Genomic DNA, 23,288 nt, shown 5'->3' on the forward strand with positions numbered 1-23,288 from the left:
TAATCCTTTATTATGCCCTCTAGCATTTTACAAACTACCGATGTTAGACTGACCGGCCTATAGTTCCCAGGTTGGCACCTAGCCCCCTTTTTGAATATTGGGACTACCGTAGCCCTCCGCCAATTACCGGGGATCCTACCAGTCATTAAGGAGTCCTTAAAAATGAGGATTAATGGTCTAGTTATAACCTGGCTTAATTCCTTAAGTACCTTGGGGTGCAGGTTATCCGGACCCACTGCTTTGTTTGCATTGAGCATTTTAAGTCTTTGTTGTATTCTGGTTTCCGTCAACCACTGGGGTATATTTTGAGTTAACCTGGGAGTTTTATCATGTGTGTCAAACCCGTTTCCCTCCCGAGTGTATACTGAGGAGAAAAAAGCGTTCAGCGCCTCGGCCCTCTCCTTGTCGTTTGTGTATCCTTCTTTACTAGCTAATTTACATCCAGCACTATAGTTCAAAACAGTGGTGCTGTGGGCCAAGAGCACCTTGAAACTTTTGACCTCAGCTAGGGAACACCAGGATACTTTCAGAAAAGGTCTGCCACTGACAGGGTAGCAGAAGTAAAATGAAGAGGCAGAGTAGCAACAGGAGGGCCTACAAAATGTTTGGTAAGAATATGGTAATTTCCTTCTTTACTACAAGGGCAAGCATTTATTTAGACCCAACAAGGCAACGGTGCCATGGGACAAGGGAGTCACCTTGATATCTTTGCCCTCAGGGCACATCAGGATGCTTTCAGAAAAGGTCTAGTGCTGACAAGATAGAAAAGTAAAATAAAGCAAAGAACAGACCTCCTTTTCAAATCAAGAAGTAAGGAGAACCTTCCCCTCCTCCCCTTCATTCTCGTGAGGTGATCATATGATATGCCACAAGACCAGCATGTAGGGGATGAGAGGAATATTTATGTAGACTCCCCAACTGGATTCCAATACCAAGTAATGGTCAGCAACGCACAACCATATGACACTATAAAGCAGAAAAGCCTGCAAACATGGCCTCCCCTATTTTCATTTATTATTACAAGTTATACATAAACAAAGTTTGAAAAGATACATTTACTGATAAGATTATTTACATCAAGCTGATACCTTGCATGTTGCAATAAAAGCCGAACATTGTAAAAACCAAACATTCCCTTCAAAGCAGAACATATTTTTGCTCTGTGTTTTGATATGGGATTTTATTCTAACTTCCTGCGCCATCACTGGAACAAGAAGAGGAAAAATCTCTAAAGCGGGGACAGAGATAACAATAAAATCACTTTTTAGTAAAGTGGATTAGCAAGAACCCCTTTCAGATTTTATAGCAGGGTAAATAGGTTTGGTTCCCGATTGGCCACAGAGACAGGTAGTGAGAACAGGTCTCCCCAGCTGTGCCAGAGATTGAAACATTGAAGACCACTATCACCTGGGGGTTGGTGATGTGGGGTACCACATCCCAGAATTCAGTATATCAAGTAAATGGAACTGGTCTTTTCTGATGCCCACTCATAGATCTTGTATTGTTTTTAAATACAATGTAATTTTATTTATACAAAACTATTTACAATAGATAAAATAAACATATATCGTATCTGAAATAATAGAGGATGGGCTCATTTAACCTCCCTGGCGGTATGATTATGTCAGGAATTTTGTGCCAAAAGCGGTACATTGTTTTATTACCGCTAGGGAGGTTAATATATAAAAATGCTTCATAACATTCACATCCAATTACTACATTCTTTCATACATATTTTAATCATCATATCAAAAACCTCTTTACACATGTATATCACATTTTAATTGAGGAGATGCATACTTGGATGGGATTCACTCAACATGTTTCACCGATAATAAACCCTTCATCAGGTGTTCCTGAGGCACTATTCAAGCAAAAGACAATAAGTATGCAATATTGAAAAGTGTAACACAAACATAATATTAATCATAGATTGATATTCTTACTTGATATGCATATTAGTCCAGCAAGGAACCAACTTTCCAGAAGACATCTGCTAAAAGTCTTGAGGGCCATCAATAACTACTCCCCCTAAGATTATGAGGTCAGTAATGGTTTATTGTTATAATAATAAGTTTAATTAGCAGGCATCTTCTGGAAAGTTGGCTCCTTGTTGGGCTGGTATGCATATTGGTAAAAATATCAATCGATATATAATATTATGTTTGTGTTACGCTTGTCAGCATTGCATACTTATTGTCTCTTGTTTGGGCCTCAGGGACTCCTGATAAATCAGATTATTATCTTTGAAATGCGATGAGTGAATCCCATCCAAGTACCCGTCTCTTCAATTGAAATGTTATATACATGTGTAAAGAGGTTTTTAAAACCAATGATGATCAAAATATGTATGGCAGAAGGTGTTCATTGGATGTGGATGTTAGGAGGCATTTGTATATGTTAAATGAGCCCATACGCTATCATTTCAGATATTATATGTGTATACTTTATCTATTTTACATTGGTTTGCATTAGGGATGTTCAGATACCAAGTACTGTACTCCGTACAAGTACAGATACTTTTTCAGCTCCGAGACTAGACTAGAGAAAAGTTCATAAGTTAGGAGGCAGCTGTAATTTTTAAGGAGCATACGGTGCTCCTGGGATTTGTACATCCATGTTTTATTGTATAAATGTATATAAAGGATGCACCGATACCATTTTTTCAAGTACGAGTACTGATACTTGCCCAAGTACTTACAAGTACAAGTACTGATAAATTTTTGTTTATTGTCATGTGACAGTTTTTCTAAAACAATACAGAATAATAACTGCTGCAACCTTGGTAGTTCTTGTGAAAATGCCAAGTATCGGCACTGGCATCTGAACTGGTATCTGAACATCCCTAGTTTGTATAAATACAAAGAAGTATTTAAAAACTATATAAGATCTTTAAGTGGGTACTTTAAAAATCCAGTTTCATTTACTTGGTTGATCCACAGATAGTTTTACATTTCTAACAGAGGTTCTAACACTTACCCACTATATGCCAAACTTAAAAAAAATCTAAGCTTTATTCAAAGTTGGGTTTTAAAAACATATTTTATTGTCATAAAGTAAATATTTCCAACACGATAACACAGGATGCATATAAAACAATACTAATTATAAACTAAACACATGTCCCTTGTGTTAGCATGGTTGTTTGTCTTTGGAGTAGGATTTTGTTAAATCCTGGTTTTGTTTGTGGGGCCAAGGATCTTGTAGTCTAAAATGGTGACATCAGGCTCCAAACACATAAAAAATAGCCCTCATCTATACAGTTTATTTTACATATGTCGTGTACTTCCTTTCTTTTATTAGGAAAGGCAAAAGTATGTAATAAGGGTAAGCAAAATCCTATCATAAAATGCCATCTGATCAGCAGCCAATCCACGTGTTATTGGGGAAAGTGCATCGTTCGTATCGTTCCTGACAATTAAAGATATTTAAATACCCCAAATCCTTTGCCCATCTTCCAGCTGCAGAGAAAGTGAGCCATAAAACAGCAGGGGGTCCACAGCCTGTGTTTCTGGGCTGAAGCAGGAACACACAGAACACAGCAGGACTATATGCTAATAGCAAACATAACATAATTATAAGGAAAAGCCATTAAAATAAATATTAACATAAATACTACTCTTCAAACGTCGAAACAGGTCATTTCAGTTTCCATGAATATATCATTTTGAAATTCAGTATGTACTTTACCACTGACATCCAGTCTGTTGCTGTAATGTAATATTTTTCTTAATTGTAGAATTAATCAGAGGCACATATGGACATGGTGTCACATTAACATTTTAATCATAGCTATTGATACTACTGTTCTATAAAGCATTGCAGCACCTTTAATGTCATCGTGTGCCACACCAGCATATGTTTAACTAAAAGTGCTAATTAAACAATGCAAAAAAAATTCAGAAAAAGCATAAATGGTATGTTGAGAACAATTATTGGAAGATAGCCCATGTAAAGAGCTCTTAGCTTCTTTTTATGCCCTTCACGTAGCAAGCCTTGTCTTCATTTCCAGTGCCAACTTTTTCATACCGAGCCAGGCATCTTATTCAAGTGGCATATGACCAAACTACCCAGTAAGTATGTAGATGTTACCACACAGGGAAGTGATGACGCCATGCATCAATTCAAAATTGGTTCTGTGTTTAGGAACAAAAACATAAGAATAAAAGTTCCTCCTGGTGTTCTGTAGCACGTTGTTGCCCCCTTTTATTGCTACTGTCATTTTAGCTATGACTCAGCCTGTTTTTTTTAATTCTGCTCTTTTGCTGCCTTCCTCCTGTCCTACTTTGCCTGTGATATGAGTTTTCCTGAATGCTGGTCCCCCTGACCTCAGCTAGGTCATGGACTATACTCTTGCTTGTTGGTGTGGCTCTTCACTTAGTTTATCATATAAGCTGTCTTTTGGTCAAGCATTGGGCATTGCTTGGGAATAGTCATACCGGAAAACCCATATGTGTAGGGTCTCTGATGAAGGATTGCTGCCCATTGGAACCATTTATTAGGGTAGCCCACATGTTGTAGACACAGAGAGTTCACAATATTCATGATATTTTAGATAATCACATATTGATGCATGTACAACATCAACAGTCATGTGGAAAAGCAAGTATACCCCATTGAAATGGTTGACCTTTTCAACATGTTTGAACAGGAAAGCACTGGATCTTTATTTAAACAGTGCCTACAGATAAAGGTGACATACTTGAGCAAATGGCAGATAAAGTTGACATAGTGAATTCATATGAAATAAATAACGAAAAAGCAGATTTGTCATGTGGATAAAGTAAGTACTCACATTTAACTCAACTTCAAATCCATGAAATTAGAATCAAGTGTTTCAGGTTAGGTGCCGGTCGTTATAACCTCCTCAGGGAATATGCAGGTGGAGTCTGTCTTATTTAAACCTTAGCTGTCTAGGGTCCGGTGTTCTCTTTGCTATTGAAGTGTGTGGTGTCATCATTCTACGATTAAATTAACTTTCCAAGGCCTTTACAAAGAAGGTCGTGAATGCCTTTAAGACTGGCAAGGGATTTTAAAAGATTGACGAATTTTTTTAAAAGTGATTATTCACTATATGGAAAATAATCTACAAGGGTGTGAAGTGTGTCAGGAAAAAGCCTTTGCTCTCCAAAAAGGACATCTTTTAGATTGTAAGCCTTCACGGGCAGGGCCCTCCCTACCATCTTGTCTTGAATTGTATTCTGATCGTAATGTCTTCCTTATATTGAAAGTGCTGCGCAAACTTTTGGCGCTATATAAAACTTGTATAATAATAATAATTAGAGTAAGACTGCAGTTTGCTATTACACATATAGGCAAAGACCAGGCCTTCAGAAACAATGTGCTCTGGACCGATGAATCAAATATAGAGTTTTTTGGCCACATTAACAGTAAACATGTTCAGCGAAAACCACGGACAGCATTTCAGGAGAAGAACCTCATACTGACTGTGAAGCGTGGTGGTGGAGATTTTATGATTTGGAGTTGCTTTGCTGCTTCAAATTTGTGCAGCTTGCAGTCATCAAGAATTATGCCTGATGAAAATGTGAGACCATCTATCAAAAATTTTAACCCAGAAATGGATCTTTCAACACAATAATGATTTGAAGCACAGTAGCTAATCCAGCTCAGAATGGCGCATATAGAAGACATGAAGTGTTGCCAGGAGCTGGGCGGGACTGCAACCAGAGTGGCTGCATCACTCCTGCACACCTGGGTGGCGGCGTCACTCTCCACCAGCACACCCCCTCCACTGAGTTTGTGCACCACCAGTACCCCCACCTTCAGCCTCAGGTGACAAAAAAGATCAGGACGCCCCTTGAACTAGCCATAGAAAAAACACAATGGTCAGATAGTTTATGATTGATGCTCTAACAAATATGTACAATTATATGTTGGCAAACACATGCAGCACTGTTTTTAAAGGGAGTCTCCAAGTTTGTTATTGAAAAAGAGAAAAGAAAACAAGTCTACTACATATATATGCTGCAAGGCTTTTTATTGTACATTCATAACGGCTTCTGTTCTGACATATTACAAACACCCCGTTCCATCTCCTTCCATGGGCTTCTGATATTGTTCAAAAGCAGATCCAGTGGGAGGTTCTGCCGGCAGGATGATGGCCATAGTTCTGTACATACTGCGAGATGCTGAAATGATTAAAACTAATAAAGCTCCTAACCGAGGCCAACATAAGTTTGTAAACTGTAAATGAGAAGCAATTTACACCAATTCTCCTTCTCCCTCTTGGCTATGCAGAGCGGTTTGTACCATTTCCACTGATGAATCATCTGTATACCACCGGGAGATGAGGGAATGTCTTTTGATTACTTTCTGTAGTTAGATAAAGATACTGTTGATGATTAAAGCAATAAGTGCTTTTTAAAAGCTGCTGCTAAAGCAAACCTTCTAGAAAATTAAAACCCAACCCCCCAATGTGTATTATGCAACATTTTAAAGCCTTAACTTACCCTCTGTGCTGCCCCCCCTAAAAGGTAACTTGCAAAAACAGATGCTTATGGTACTTGCACAGCATTTGACACATCCCATACCAAAATTGATAATGCTCCTGTCTGGCAGAGAACTACATTGTGGGAGGGCCATTCTTGAAAGTGCTGTGATTTTAAATCCTGGCTGTGGTGAAACCAGCAACCATGGAGCTAGTTTAGACCCTGGAGGATGCCCGGTCCACAATGAGGGTATGGGTTTGAATTTTTTTTTTTTTTAAATTACTGACAGATTTGCTTTAAGGCCAGATCAAATTTGACATTCTGAAGCAAGCCAGAAGTAAATCATAAAAAAATAAAAATGGGAAGTCATTTGTATCACAATAATATCCTATTTTCTTGTATATTCTTTAAAGTGGACCTCTATCCCCTTATTTCTCTAATGATGTGTCCCGCATGTGTGTATGCTGTTCATCAGGAACACTGCTGTAAGCGCTGAACTTATGAACTGAAATTTACAGTCCTGGCTCTATACTGGTTTAATAGTGGGTCGCTCCATCTCCTCTATTCTCAAAACGTCTTGTATTTTTATTTTACATAATACATGTTGTTCTGTCAATAGATGAGGGGAGGGGCGGAGGGTTGTCACAATCTTCACCTCATCCATTGACAGAATGCCTTGTCTTCTGTAAGTTAATTGCTTACCGTAGTGTCTGTGATGAATTAAAGTGTTCATTTTACCTGTGTTGTAAGTGTTGTAAAAAGGAATACAAATATATAACAGTGAAAAATGGTTTCATTACAATAATATGAATACATTACATTTCAGTGACTGAAAGCACACCAGACCAGAAAGGTTCAAGCCCAAATGTAAAGTCACCAATAAACTCAGGCTGCATTTTTTTCTTTTGAAAGTTTCCTCCACCCCAGCAGAAAACTCTGATGTCGAACTGGCGGCCGCAGCTAAAGATTGATGCTCTCTGTACAGTGGCCCTACATGTCCCCAGCTTTGTAGAGCCACAACAGTGCTATCAGCAGGGAGCAAGAGCAGAGTCAATTGTAGGGGGCCGGGAGGGGGATGTTGGACCTCAGTACTGAGAGCGGTGTTTAGCGGACTTCAAGACTTTACCGGTCTTCAGGACTGGTATCAGAATTTTTGCTGGGCTTTGAGGGTTACCATTCTCCAAACCAGATAATAATAATATTAGGTGAATTGACCTGCTTCTACTATCTTTCATAAACCACAGGTGAGAATTTGAGCTGCCGCTTCTGTCAGTCTCCCGAGTCATTTGAGGTTGGTCCCATTTTTGTGGTTGTCTGCAACAAGGACACCAGACAAATCTCAGAAGACATCGGCTGTCTGGCATTAAAGATTAAATATAGGGTTGTGGAAGCCTGACCTTAAAGTGAAGACAAAGCTGTGTCTGGTGATAGCATGAAGATAAATGTCTTCACATATCCCTTTCACAATCAGACAAGTCCTGGTATTCAGGAACAGCAAATTTAGTGAGAGTATTATAAAACACAGCCATTCATACACCCCTGATCTAACCCAGACTATGTTGACAATTTAAATTACAGAGAGAACTATCCTCCCACTTCCTAACTTCCTATCAGGAGTGAAGAGGAAATTCTCCATAGTGAGTGAAAACTATACTGTTGTCCTTTGAACAGGTGTCTCCATTGAAACAGGTGTCCCCATTGGAAGATTTCCCCTGACCTCCTGTTCCAGGATGGGTATTGCATGCCCACAACTGATAGAGCCAGAAGACAGGGTATTACTGACAGTTTCGTGTAGGCTTGGGTGAACTCAGTTCCTACCAAGACCATGCACATCCCTTGTTGACCAGGTGACAATAGTCAGTAAAGGGGGGTGTCCCAGATAGCAATAAAGACCTATTGAAAACAAATTCTCTCTTTCTTCTGCAGGGTTTGTGTGGACAATCGCTATTGTAGTAGGATCTCCAATGCTTCATGTGCAAACATTAGAGGTAAGTAAATGGCTAAATATAAGGCAAGTGGTCATATCCATCCAGCAATGCACTTGGGAAATTTTTGTTTATTACAGAAACATTAAAACTGCAGAATGTGGGAAGGAAGGGTGATAGAGATCAGGCTTTGGGGAGGAGAAATACCCAAATATAGTATAACAACCTGTGCATATCAATAGAGATATACAGAAGGGACCTGAGGGGTGTAAGGGAAACCGATGTGTGAGGCAATTCTGATTGGAAGGGTGACAGACGTGACTTATATCTTCATTTAAGTTTGTTATTTTTTTATTTAAAGACTATAGTTTCTTTAATCATTCTTTTTAGATATGATAATGTGAGTAGCTTATTACAAATAACTGTATGAGCAAGTGTTCTTGTCTGTGAAGGTTCTCATTCATCCAGGTCATGGTATATCTGTAAAAAAAATTAAAAAAAATCAGAGACTGGACTTTCTGTATTTTTCTTGAAGACGTTTCGCTGGTTATCTGACTAACTTTCTTAATTCAGAGTTAATTTTCTCAATTCAGAATTGAAAATGTTGTTTGAAAGAAATCTGGGGCTGTCATTGCTGACTTTTTTCCTTTTCCTGGTTGCTATGCCTACCTTTAAAGCTCATTTAAAACCCTTGAGCAAAGATTTCATCAATTGCAGCTTACCAGTCCTTATATGTGGTGGCTGCATTAGTTTTCTTTTGTTTCTGAAGATTTCTGGCAGGATCAATTGCAGCTTACCAGTCCTTATATGTGGTGGCTGCATTAGTTTTCTTTTGTTTCTGAAGATTTCTGGCAGGATCAACAGGTAATTGTTGCCCTTATTGAATAAAACGTTTTGGAATGGTTTATTAAACAGAGCAAAAGGGAACAAATAATTGAAGAAGTTAATTGTTAGGGTTTACAAACACTTTGGGGTTGATTCACTGAAGGCAAATAGGTTCAATTTGCAAGGGAATTTTTACTTTGCAGAGGAAGTTTCCATTAGTTTGGTAAACATGGTAACATTCCACTTTGCAAAGAACACCCAACACTCATTTATTATCTTAAGTGAAAATTCCCTGTAAAATGAGCAGCCTATTAATAAATAAACCCCACTAAACCAATGACTTGAATCAAGAATGCAGATAAGGACTTCTGACTTTACTCTGACTTGCTTGAACTGCATACTAGTTTTGGGTCAGTGACTTCCTTCTGCCAGATGCTGTGATTGCAGGTTTGAAGAGGGAGCCGATAGATATATGTGCCACTGACTGTGGTTCCTTCTGTGAATGGTGAAATGTCTCCATTCAGAGACATGAGCCCAACATATATTATTATTGTAGCCACCTTGCCGTCAGCAGGGGGACTCCTTAAATTTAGTTCTAATGGGCTGTATCCAGTCTAGCTGATTTTATAGTCTTTCTCATTTGGTTTCCCCTATGCTCTCTGTTATTGCTTGTATCTGCCTGCTGCTGGGTGTGACCTTGCATTAGAGCAGAGCATACAATAAAGTTATGAATAGGTGTGTCTCCCTAGCCAATCACTAGGAAGTTCATGATCAGTGGTGCATGCTGGGGTAGGACATAAATATTCGCGGCTGACCATGTGAGACTCTCTCTTGCCCCTGGGTCTCCTGCCTGAGGGAGGGTGCGTGAAGTACTGTCTGACCAGGCGTGCATGCTGCAGGTTGTCAGGTATGGAGACTCAGTCGAGGTCTGCAGTTGTTCTGTCAGGGAAGGAAGAAAGTGTGCTTGGGATAGAGAACCACGGAGGAACTTTGTATCTCAGAGGTGACCGAGAAGCCAGAATTTGGTTTGAACCTCGCAGGATGTCTGGTGTCCTGGGAATTCTGTGCTATGTCTGCTAACCAGCTAAGGTTCTACAATACATAGTGCTACTACAATCAGTTTAAAGGCCCTATGCACTGTGAAGCTGGGAAGTGGTTGGTGAGTTTGTACTGTCCTAGGTGTTTGTGGCCCTTACCCTCTCTCCCATATGAGTTGCTAAAGCAATAAACTCTTAAAAAATGTTTAAAGTCAGTGGCGCCCAACTGTACATTCGCATCCCACAACCAGCTAATGACTTATCTCTGAGATGAAATGTTAGCCTGCCCCCTGCCTCTGACGTCTCCCACATGCTCCTAGAGGTCATAGCGTGTTACATTTTTAATGGCCTGGGAAAGGGGAGGAGGGAAAAGTCCCTCTATGCCCCCCGGACCATTCCTGCTCTGGATGACGGTGACTACCAGGACAAATAGAGAGGGTAAGTCTCTGTAGCATAGTGCAGACAGCAATACCATCCTAACAGGGTTTCTAATCTACCCCACTCTATCTAAATAAAAATAAAATGAGTTAGAGATATGAGTGTAGTTCCTGCAGCTGTTTCACATAATTTGGGTTGGCAGCATTTGTAATATGAGCTGTTGTCTTGCAGGTGAAATACGACTTGTTGTATAACTTGTATCATGTGTGTTGCCTGGAGTCCTGGAGCAATGCTGGACTGCGCCAAGCCTATGCCATCTTCATCCTGGTGGCCCTGTTCCTGGTACCACTTGCTGCCATGCTTCTCCTGTACACCCGTATCGGGTACGAGCTGTGGATTAAAAAGCGCATTGGAGACTGCTCAGTGCTGAACACTTTAAGCCGTAATGAAATGGCAAAGATCACCAGGTATAATGACTATGGAACAGACTTGCTTGTAAAATGAAGTTTCTATCACCTTATTAATCTTCTAATTCCCTTTAAAGTATTTCAAAGGTTCAGCTCCAATACAGGATTTTTGAATTCTCCGTGATGGAAATGTAGCTATTTGAAAACCTTAATATGCGTGGTAATAAGAAAATAAATCTTCATTTTCATTTCTTGAGTGCAGTAAAATTTATTCTTTAAAGTGAAGCAGGGAGGACATAAATATGGAAGCTCCCACTGACTTATTTTTAAAGGTGTAGCCAGTGCAGAAACAAGGTCCTCTGACACCCAAGGGGAAGATGCCAAAGTACACCCACTGCGCCCAGGCTGAGAGGGATTGTGCTTGCACATCCATAAGTACAGTGGCTGCTCAAGCTACAGAATTTAAACCCCGTATCTGCCAGCACTTGGTAAGCAACCTTTTAGTGCAAGGAAAATAAATTGTTATGTGGGGGAGGGGTTTTGCAGCATGATTAATCCATTCATTACCAAATTGCACACCAAATTTAGCAGCATCAATATGTGTTACCATAACAATAACTCTATGACTAATTTGCATTTCTAAGTGTTTTTTTACATTTTTTAGGGATATATAAAACTGTTATCTGGTACCACCACCCGCCCAACAAATTTCCACCCGCACAACAAATTTCACACCCGCACAACAAGATTCCACCCGCACAACAAATTTGACCCCTGCCATCCCGCCCCAACTCCTGGCAACCAGCAACATCACCGGCCAGGGCATCCCAGGTTGCTAAGAGCTGGGCTGGGAGATGTGTAAGGTCCATACACATCTCCCTGCTTAGTTCTTAGCAACCTGATATGCCCTGGCTGGCATCCTGCATGCATACACATCTCCTTTCCCTCTCTGGTTGCCTGGAACTGGGCGAGGAGATGTGTATGGCCCTTAAACATCTCCCCACCTGGCTCTTGGCAACCTGGGATACCCTGGCCAACATCCCACCAAGCTCATGTCATCACTAGTTGCCAGGAGCTGGGCGGAACATCAGCCTGAGCATCCCAGGTTGCTACGGGCTTGGCCAGGAAGATGTGTATGGAAGAGGGTTGGGGAGAGACAAAAAGTCAGCTGTCTCCATGCATCTGCGATTTTACGCTCACCCACGTGGCAGTGTCCCAACCCCTTTTCAAGTGGTGCCCAGGGCATGTGTCATATGTGCCATACCCTGGATATACCACTGTCTGGTACACTGTTTTAATAAATTCCCTGCTCATGTTTTTATTATAAACTGGCAAATGGAAAAAGCAATTTTAAATACATTTTTAGTTATATTTTAAACCATTTTTCTTCAAAAGCTTTTTAAACTAAGTATTTTTTGTATACGTTATATTGTACTCTTCCTGCTGCAGCCTGCTAGCTTCACCTGTTACTGTGTCTCTCTGTGCAAGGCCCAGTGACAGCTGCAGCCTGCAGATTTGTTTGTAAACAACCGCAAGTGATCACCATCATTGGCTGTTATGTTAATTACGTGATTTAGAGCAATGCAGATTGGTCACTCATAATTATTATGAGACAAGTAACAGTCAGTGACAGTGCAGATCCAGGACTAAAGGTGCCCATACACCTTACAATTATCTGCAGATTTTCTGTGGTCAGATGGAAAAGGTGCAACAGATTCCTCCATCTACACTAAACTGTGTGGATGGTGTAATCTCCACCTGGGCCAATCTGTTGCACTTTTTCCATCTGACCACAGAAAATCTGCAGATAATTGTAAGGTGTATGGGCACCTTAAGAGAATAATATTCTCCTAGACAGGAAAGAGTGTTTGAGAATATTAATCTGCAGATTGCATTTAGGAGGGGTTTTTAAACCCAGTGTGAGTCAGTTATAGTAAGAAAATGAGGCACAGGGTTTCCTTAAAGGAGGACTATGAGGTGAGTGCTTTTCACTCACCTCATAGTTCTAGCCGACCTGTAACAATGAGACTGTCACAGGTCGGCTAAGTATATCGGGAGGTGAACGAACACATACCAGCATTCGCTCACCTCTCGATCCTGTCACGGCTCTCTGCCATGACTGGGGAGGGGCTGGATTCCCCCCTCCCCGCTCCAATCCGCCAGCGCTGACTGGTGGAACGGATGGGGGAGGGGGCGGGTACAGCTGGCTCTGCCTCTAGATAGGCAGAGCCAGCTGTCAGTCACGCAGCTGGGCGAATCCCGGCACAATTGTCGGGATCCGCTTCAGCTGCGGCGTCTCAGTATACCGCGAGCTACAGCTTGCGGTATACTGAGCCTAGGGTGACGGGAAGACGCTAGTTTGTGTCCTCCCATTACCCTAAGGAGAACTATGGGGAAAAGCCTTAACCCCATAGTTCTCCTTTAACATTATGATAATTATGGTCTTTTATTTGGGAGCTATGGTAGCTTATTACGTATGTGAAAATCTTATTCTGGGATTTGTCGCTTATATAAAGGCAATAAATTTATGTTTCTGGTAAGCACAGAGAAGATATATACAAATTAACTAAGTATGTTTTTTTTTTTTAAAAGCAACAAACATAATAAACTATATGATAAAAGTTTACATACAAAATCTCATGTACAGTTGCCACAAAAGTGCCGCTACTCTTTTAGAAGTTGTACATATGCATGCACAGTACAGGACATTAAAGTATTGTTTTTCCAAACTTTGGTCAGCAGTGCCTTTACTTTTGTAAAGCATTTGTAAAGAATGCGGGATGTTTGAATTCCACCTAGCTTTTATAGACCAGTGTTAACTAAAATGAAATGATGCTTTTGCGAGGCATTGTGTTGTTGTTAAATGCAGCAAGTCCTCTTTTTCTATTTTTGAATTGCTTTTATGCCTTTATAAAAGTCAGTAAGATTGCCATGGGAAACTTAAAAGTTCCTCAAAGAAATGTATTATCAAAAGCAAGCAAAGAGTGCACATTACCTCATGGTTTCTCTGCAGTGTTTTACCCCTCCTATCAGGGCCTAAAGTGACATTAAAGTCAAAAAATGTTTCCCTCCCCCCAATGTTAAGTAAAGCACTTACCTTAAATAATGTCTCTTAATCTGATCTTCCTCTTCTTTCCGGTCCTTTTCAGCCTTCTCTCCAGTGCTGCGGCGGGTCTCCGATCCAGCGCTGACTCTTCTGTCCTTGCTGGCACTTCCTCTCCCACGGTGTCTGCATGCGGGTGCACACGTCCATAGACTTACCTTGCGTCTCTCCTCGTCTCCCGGCTGAAGATCCGAACTGCGCATGCGCCCACCCCAAGATGCTTTTCGGCCGTCCGGGCAGTTTTGGATTTTCAGACGGGAGCGCGCGGCGAAGACAGCGGTAAGTTTAAACCACTTTTAAAGCGTTTTTTTTATTTTAAACTTTTTGCATATATCTACTGCTTGCTAGCAGTAGATATATGCAAAAAAAACCCCGTAGGGTTTAGAAACCCTTTAATCATAGGATCCCATGATGAAGCTTTAAAAGGGGGGTAAAACATGGCAGAGGAACCAGAAGGTGTAGTGTCCTCTCTTCTTGCTTTTGATAATAAACTTCATTGAGGAACTAAGGATGATAGGGTGGAAGACTTCATTGCTTGAAGCTTTACGTGTCTGTGGGAGGAGATGAGGTCCAGAGAGTGCATGGCACCACTGGCTAAAGACCCTGGGCCCTGGAGAAGATGCCACTAAAAAATACCCTAAGACCACATTGTAAAGCATGGAAAATACAACTTTATTTCACCTACAGCGGATCTTAAACTATTTACCTTTGGAAGCACCTACAAAATATTGCATTGGACTTCACCCTAAATAAAAATCAAACTCTTTCCCTAAGGATTACATGATTTCCTTTTATTCCTTTTATTCCCACCACAACATTCTGTCAGTGCCCAGTATATATCTTGCCTTTCTGAGCTATGTGGAGCCTATAAAAACAACCGCATCCAGTTTCTTATTAATAATATTAGGGCAAGTAATACAACATAGAGTCCATGTAGCCTTTATTTAATCTTATATTGCCACAGTTTGTTTTTCTGGTTATGAAATCTGCAAATGTTTATCTCTAGGAATTTACTGATTAGCATTTAGATGTATTACATGCCAGCTGGGGATCATGTATTTCCCAGGAGATGATGACATCTGCTAATGATGGCACACTTTCTTTACTCTAAAGAATTATCAGTGGAGATGCCAAAACCTAAGATTTGAAATTGTGCACATGATTTTTTATCGTGACTGGTAGATGCTCAGAGGCTTAACTGAAAACAAAACAATAAAGGGCACATTGGTGTAACGGAATGTACAGCGCTAAATGCCCTTCAGGAAATTCGATAACGGTAAGGATCAGAATGATATCGCCTCCGTGTCAAACAATCATGAACAAGTGTATATATTATATAAATTATTTGTGTATAAACTTATAATGTGCTACAAAATGTATCAACAGGTGTCATAAAAAACGTATCATAATGAAAATAAATATATAAATAAATAAAAAGTCTCCAAAAACATGTGTCATATATGTGAAAAATAAAATTATTATGTTATAAAACGGTCTGTGTTGTTTTCATTCGAAAATTGATAAAGATATGCACTTATAGTGTTTTAAAAAATGTGCACTTAAAGTTTTTAAAGGTTTTAAAGCTCTTAGATCTTCAAGACAAGAAGCCAAAAAAACTTTTTGAAAATAAAATAAAAATAAAAATAAAAGTCACAAGAAATGTTCAATATTGTGAAGTGTCCAACGAAAAAAACGAAAATTGTTCCAGTCTTTTCTGCACTCAGATTGAGTGACTAGCCGACTTTCCCCGTTGACTTTTATGGAATTTATGTAGCGCTTGTTTGTATTCATTACTTGGACCTATTAAAGTTGAACTTATTACGCTATGAGCGCATTTCTCGTGTTCTTTGTCCGGATGAATAGAGGAGACTAAACAGTAAAGATCGTAATCCCTTCATCTCGGAGAAAGAAACGGTTTCTGTAGCCTGAGGCTTTCACCAAACGGGAGAAGAGGACATACATCTTCGGTCTCCATTGGATAAAGTTAAAGGCTTTCGATCATCAGGGATCTGGTGAGTGCATTCCCTATAGGGGATCTGCCTGCTTTTTTTCTCTTTTCGTTTTTTTCATTGGACACTTCACAATATTGAACATTTCTTGTGACTTTTATTTTTATTTTTATTTTATTTTCAAAAAGTTTTTGTGGCTTCTTGTCTTGAAGATCTAAGAGCTTTAAAAACTTTAAGTGCACATTTTTAAAAACACTATAAGTGCATATCTTTATCAATTTTCGAATGAAAACAACACAGACCGTTTTATAACATAATAATCTTATTTTTCACATATATGACACATGTTTTTGGAGACTTTTTATTTATTTATATATTTATTTTCATTATGATACGTTTTTTTATGACACCTGTTGATACATTTTGTAACACATTATAAGTTTATACACAAATAATTTATATAATATATACACTTGTTCATGATTGTTTGACCCGGAGGCGATATCATTCTGATCCTTACCGTTATCGAATTTCCTGAAGGGCATTTAGCGCTGTACATTCCGTTACACCATTATTCTGGAGGCTTTTAGCCTGAGTTCAGCAGCTTTTCCTTCCCTTTGGTTTTAGAATTTTAGCTCCAGGGTTGTATTAATATTAATTTTAATCCAGTTTTTATATATTATATTTTACACACATGTAATATTACTATTTCCATTAGCGCAAGCTAGTTTGGTTTACTGTTTAATAAAGGGCACATTGTTGGTGTGTATCTCTGTTACACTGAAGTGAGAAACATAAAGCAGACCTTGTACTAAAATACAGTAAAATACAGTAGGGACCTTCCCTATACCAAAAAAAAACTGTGGAGAAAACTTTTTTTTTTAAACGGGAAAAAAACCTTATACCTGGCTTTTGCAATGGAGAAAATTACATCAAGATCCTCCCAATGAAATTCCAGGGAACATTGTGTAGCCGAAATCTCATCAGAAGATTTTCCAGTATGGTACGGATCGCTATATGTAACAAGATTTGGGATCCTGGCCATTCCTGGAATCTCATCAGAAAGATTATCATATCCTCATCCAGGCACCACAGGCAGAAGCTGAGTATAAGGTTGTTTATTGAAGGGGGAAACATGAACATAAAACAATGCCAGTGCCTGTATGTGAAAATTCAGTTTCATATATTTGTAGTGTAGATTAGTGACAACAATTCATGTTGCACCATGCCTAGAGAAATTTTCAAACATACACTTGTGTATGTAGTAATATGTTTGTTATTTCAGGGTTATTCCCAAAGCTGCCAAAGTCAGCCGAGTGAATAACCCACCCAAAGTGAAGTGAGCTGAACGCTGTTCGGCTATTCACTTCAGACTTGTACGGCTGATTTCAGCCGTACATCGGCTTGCTTCGGTTCAGCCGAACATGTTCGGCAATTCACCCCCACAGACTTTAATAGGGTTTACTCCAATGTTCACAAACTTTAAGCAGGATTCTTGAAACTGTTCACAAATGATCTGGGGACATTGATTTGTCATTATAACAGGGTGGAGCCAGCTATGAAATTACGTGGAGACCGGTCGGCTTCAGCCGACCTTTCTCCACCCTCCAGCTGTCACTTCGGCTCAATCAAGCTGAAGCCCTTGGCCTGGCTGAGCCACTCGGCTGCTGTACGGGCTATAGTGAATGGCCCGTACAGTAGCCCTTCGGTTCGACTGAAACTAAGGGCAGAGGCGGCCGAAGGATTAGCTGAAGCTACGGCTGGATCCATCAGCTATTTAGTGAATAACCCCCATAATGTTCCATGGTGCTCTGTAACCTTCAAGAAGTGCCAGAAAACATCCTTGTAAAGTATCAAGCCTGGAGTAATCCTCACTGATTTTCCCTTTATGTCTTCTGAGGGAGTTGCCACTGCCTGTGAATCTTGTTGAATCAGCAGGTTTCCATATTGTATGCACAGACTGAGTCTCAGGGGGTATGTTCAACTGCAAAAAGCATTTAAACCAAACAGTAATGGTTTCAGCAAACTCCCCAAAAAATGCCAGTATGGCAGGTCACCTTTTCTGATGATAAGTACTAGTTCCAGCAGTATTGCTTGCAGCTTTCAGGTTCCTGCTGTGCTCTGATATATCTGATCCTGCTATGCTGGCTGGTAATTCAGTTTAATGGACATTAGGTCCTCAGTGTTTGAGCAACACTATCTAGCGGTGACCAGGAACAGCTACATTATAGCAAAGATGAAGCAAACACATGGACAGGCCATGCTGCTGGAATGAGAACTTATCTGCAGTAAATGTAGCTATCACATTTTTAATAGGCTTCACTGATGAGTACAACTGTACATTACTAAGTGAAAGTGCATTTATAGTTTAATGCTCCATCTACTACTGAGAAATGTGTAGAGCAGAGCAATTCTTACCCTCAAAATGTAGCTATCGTTATAATGATTGCAGGAAAGGACATGAATTCCTGAAGCAAGCTTCATTCCTTCCTATAAGTGTACCCATAAAGGTGTTTTCTCTTTTCCTGGTATAGAGACAATAACTTCAGTTGCTTATCATATAGAGGAAATGGCCCAGTTTATGATAACTATTCTATTTCTTGCAATTGAGGTCAACACAGTTGACCTTTTTTGTAAGAAGATTCTTACATGAAATGGATAAAACATAATTTTTAGACATTGTTCTCATGTCGTTATGCGGTTTGCTGATTTAATATAAAAGGTGTTTTGTGCTTCTTTACCAGGAAGAAGAAACGAGCTGTAATGATGATGGTGATTGTCGTGCTTTTCTTCACGGCTTGCTGGGCTCCCTTCCATGTGGTCCACATATTATTTGAATACAGTAAGTTGTGTGCATGGAAAGCGGAACTCACGTCAAAAAGCTCTTGATCCTCCTACCCAACATGCTTATTACACACCATTTCTTTATACCTTGATAACTTGGCAATTACAATAACAAAAATAATTTTAAAAATACATATGACATTATCAATGGCACTCAAGGTGTGGCCGGGAACAGCAAAATTATAGTTTGTGGTGCAACATGTCTCTATTGATCTAACTTTCCTGTGCCATTAACATCTACATATCCCTTAAAGCTTTGGGATTTTGCTGACATAATTGGACATCTCTGTGTCAGGGGAGTTCTATTCTCCTCTGTCACTGCCCCATAAACCAATAACCCAAAATGCATGTTGATAATAAAGAGCAGTCAATCATTTTGCATGGGTATTACCAGTAGGGTTGGGCTTGATGTTCGAGCCGAGCGTGAGTTCGACTCGAACATCGGCAGTTCGTGTGGTTGCCGAGTGCGGGTTCAGGGTGTTCGGCAGGCTGTTTGCCCGCCGAGCACCCCGCACAAGGCACTGTGCCACTGCCTTGTGAGCCCTGATTGGCTAAAGCCTTGCACCTGAATACAGGTCAGGTGCAAGACTTTGCCCAATCAAGGCACAGAAAACACACCTTTTTTTTTTTTTCTTTACATGGGGTCCCTCCTAAAATTCCTACCAGACCTTAAGGGCTGGTATGACTTTTGGGAGGGGGAACTGCACGCTTTAAAAAAAATAAATGTAATTTTTTTTCTTTATAAATATCATTTTTGCTGCAGCAGGTTCTATACATTGTACAGATGTGCCACTTTACAGGCAGTTTAAGGGGACCCCCGGGCATGATATTTAAAGGAATTTTTAATTTTTATTGTTACCCTTTAAGCAATGTTAAAATCACTGCACCTTTAAAAACTTTATTTTTTAAAAGTGTTTTTTTTTCATTGATTCATGTCCCCCGGGGCAGTACCCGGATCCCCAAACACCTTTTATGGCCAATAACTTGCATATAAGGCTTCAAAATGAGGACATTTGATTTTCAATGTTCTACCCATATACTTGCATTTAGTTCGAGTTTGAATTCAAACTTTTCCCATGTTCGAAAGTTCAAATTCAAACTGAACAGGGGGGTGTTTGGCTCATCACTAATTACCAGATGGGTTAATAGGAGCATAATTCTGCATCTAGTAATACACTGTTGGTGTCTGACATCACCTCTGTAGCTTAGAAAACTATAGGGGGCATATAAATGGCAGGGAGTTCAGACAGGAAGTGGGTGTGTGACTGTGCCTGTTGCACTGCCGGACATGTGATTTATAGTTTTTTTTTCATGGAGTGGATTTCTGCATAAGCAGTGAATAAGCAACTTGAGGCAGAGGGGGAAAGGAAATTAAGGATGGGAGTGCCATCACCACCTACTTGCTCAAAATAAGAAGAGTTTAACAGAGTTTAAAACACACAGAATTACGTTCAGACTAAACCCAAAATGTTACATAGTTACATAGTATTTGAGGTTGAATAAAGACATTAGTCCATCAAGTCCAACCTATTAGGATCTCATTCTAGGAGTACCCGTACCCCTGTATATTACGGTCCCTTAAGAAATCGTCCAAAAGTTTCTTGAACAATTCCACATTATTTGCTGAAATCACCGCCTGTGGCAGTGAGTTCCAGACCCTAACTGATCTTACTGTGAAGAACCCCCTTCGCCCCTTGTGCTGGAATTTTTTTCCATCAATTTTAGGTGATGGCCTCTAGTTTTTGTAACGGGGTTAATTTTAAACAGTTTATCGCTAATGTTGCTACCACCATTAAACATTTTGTACATGGAAATCATATCCCCCCTTAATCTCCTCACCTCTAATGTGAACATGTTTAAATTTAGTAGCCTCGTCTCGTAGCTCTGGTCCTCCATACCCCTAATTAGTTTGGTTGCCCTTCGCTGGACTTTTTCCAACTCAAGGACATCTTTTCTTAGTACTGGTGACCACTGGTGAGTACTGGTGTTGGAGAATAACATGCTCCTGGACTAGACTAGATCAGTATATTGCTGAGAGGAGTCTTCGAAGCACTAGCTGTGCTTCTAAAAGCACCACAATGATATGTCAATATATTCTAAACTAGCCTCAACCTTTGGTTCTCATGTATTACATATATTTAAAAGTATTCTGATGTATTTCGTTAACACATCTGAATAACTTTAGTGTATTTATTGCCCAAATTTAGTTTTGGATAGAGTAGGGAAGGGTTAAAACCCTGTTTCAGTTTATTTATTTTTTTGCTGTCTGTGTCCTCTTGGGGAGAATTTTCTTTACTACCTGCCCTAAAAATGAATTGAGAAGTCTCCCCAAAGTAATGTCCCTTTTAAACCTGAACAGATATCCCCCTCAGAAGATTTCCCCTCGCCTCCTGCTCTGGTGACAACTCTAGAATTTTGGTGTTCTCATCACTTTCTTTTTCACTAATAATGTGTATGGGGACAAACCGAGAGGGTGAATCTCCCCATCTAAAGACGTTAGTAGCTTCAAATGCTGGTTAGACTTCCTTCACCTTAAATAAACTCAACTCTTCAGCCATAAGGCAGACATTTTCAAAGTTCTTGTCCAGAACCTTCCCACCTACTTCTCAATGCCCATGATTAATTTTAGGATTCCTGAAATGGGTCATGGCTAAGCAATATAACTGTGTGTGCCCCCAAATACTACTCTATAAATCAGCTTCTGAGCACTGAAGAAGAACCCTGAATTAAACTGAAACTGCAAGGAAACAAATGAATACATAGTCATAATGCATATGCTATTTGCTGTTTTTCCTGCCCCAAGATTTATAATAATAGCCAGCCATTATTCCAATACGCACACCTCTTTTAGTCAAAATGATCCCTCTGCTACTTCCTGGTTGAGCATTGTGGATTCCTGTCTCATCTTCCCGCTCACTGGACTGGAGGGATGGTGCTTATTCACTGTCTGATGAGGAGGCTGGAGGAAAACAGGTGACAAAGGAAGCTGAACTGCTGAACCAGAAAGATGATTTGCTTATTGATGAACTACATGTGACACCTGTCTGGCTGTGCAGTGTGAAAAATCTTGTCTCAAGTCTCAAGAACTGCTGTACAGATTTACAAATCCTTTGATAGGTAAAACAATAAACACAGGTAGCGATGACCGCTGCACGAGCCGCTGGTCATTTTTTTGTTCTCCAGCCTGTTCTGGAATTACCTGCCCTGTTTCTAGATCCAGCAACACCAACAACTTCAGGTAACGATCAGGTTCAAGCCTCAACGTCTTTTTACAGTTTATTGCCGAATGCAAAAGAACTCGGGAAAACTGTAACATGACCATGGATATATGGAAGTCAGTCCAATCAACATCTTATGTGCAACTTCCATGTGTCCAATGTCCATAGTTTATCTTCATATTAGCTATATTTCCATGATATGTGCACATTGTTTATCGGAATCCTCCTGTACTTCAGTATATGTTATACTACATTTTGCATTTCTGTTGAATGTGTTTACTTATATTAATTAGGGATGCACCAATACTGATACTAGTATCGGTATCGGTGCCGATACTGAGTATTTGGGTGAGTGCTTGCCCAAATGCTCCGATACCTTCCCTGATACCGGAACTTTCAGTATCAGTACTCATACTCGATACCGAATTTTTTTTATCGGTCCCTAATATTAATACAAATATAACGTTAAAAAAGCTGCAACATCAGGTCCTGCAAGAATGACCTCCAAAAATACCGGTAGACAGCGGTCAGCTAGGTAAACTTATTTTTCTGTAAGAGCATTCACAGTCCTTGTAGTGCACCAACTGGCTTCTGTTCCCACTGTATGATACCTGGATCTATGTGCGGTAAACCCTTCTTACAATGTCCAGATAGCAGCTACTACCCAGCACCTCTGCAACATTTTCCAGCAAGAAGATCCCTTCTCCAGCCCAGCTTCTATCAGGTATCCACTCCAGCAGTAGCTTAGGCCCCAAACCCTCCAGCACATGGCATATGCTGAGACCAGGCCCTGACAATACATTCTCACACAGACCTCCTCCCAGGGACGAGCCCTGGGAGAGATAAAGTTCTGGAAAAGTGCTATCAAATGTTTATCATCTCCCCACCCATACCTCTGAGCCAGCCCCTCAGGGATTTGTTAAGTCAGACAAACATTCATAACCATTGGTTAACCCTCCTACACTGTATGCTGGAGCCCCCTCCCAGAAACAAGTGGAATGAACCAACCTACCAGGCTTGCGGAAGACCTGCGGACAGGTTACAGTCCAGCAATAAAAACACACTAAATTAAATAGAAGCATAAATGCATAAGGCAGTGTCACTACACAAACACACATATATATATATATGGATATATATATATATATATATA

At 40.1% G+C, this 23,288-nt stretch overlaps 1 protein-coding gene across 1 annotated transcript in view; it reads left to right on the forward strand.

The window, feature by feature from the left end:
• Positions 1–23,288, forward strand: part of LOC108785349 (pyroglutamylated RFamide peptide receptor-like) — a 100,421-nt gene that overhangs the window by 76,426 nt on the left and 707 nt on the right. The window contains exons 3-5 of the mRNA XM_018554403.1: positions 8,376–8,437; positions 10,846–11,081; positions 18,818–18,915. Coding sequence (XP_018409905.1) covers positions 8,376–8,437; positions 10,846–11,081; positions 18,818–18,915 — 396 coding nt within the window. The remainder of the gene's footprint in view (positions 1–8,375; positions 8,438–10,845; positions 11,082–18,817; positions 18,916–23,288) is intronic.

This window comes from Nanorana parkeri, unplaced genomic scaffold (assembly GCF_000935625.1).
Source record: "Nanorana parkeri isolate BGI_ZX_2015 unplaced genomic scaffold, ASM93562v1 scaffold157, whole genome shotgun sequence".
NCBI lineage: Eukaryota > Metazoa > Chordata > Amphibia > Anura > Dicroglossidae > Nanorana > Nanorana parkeri.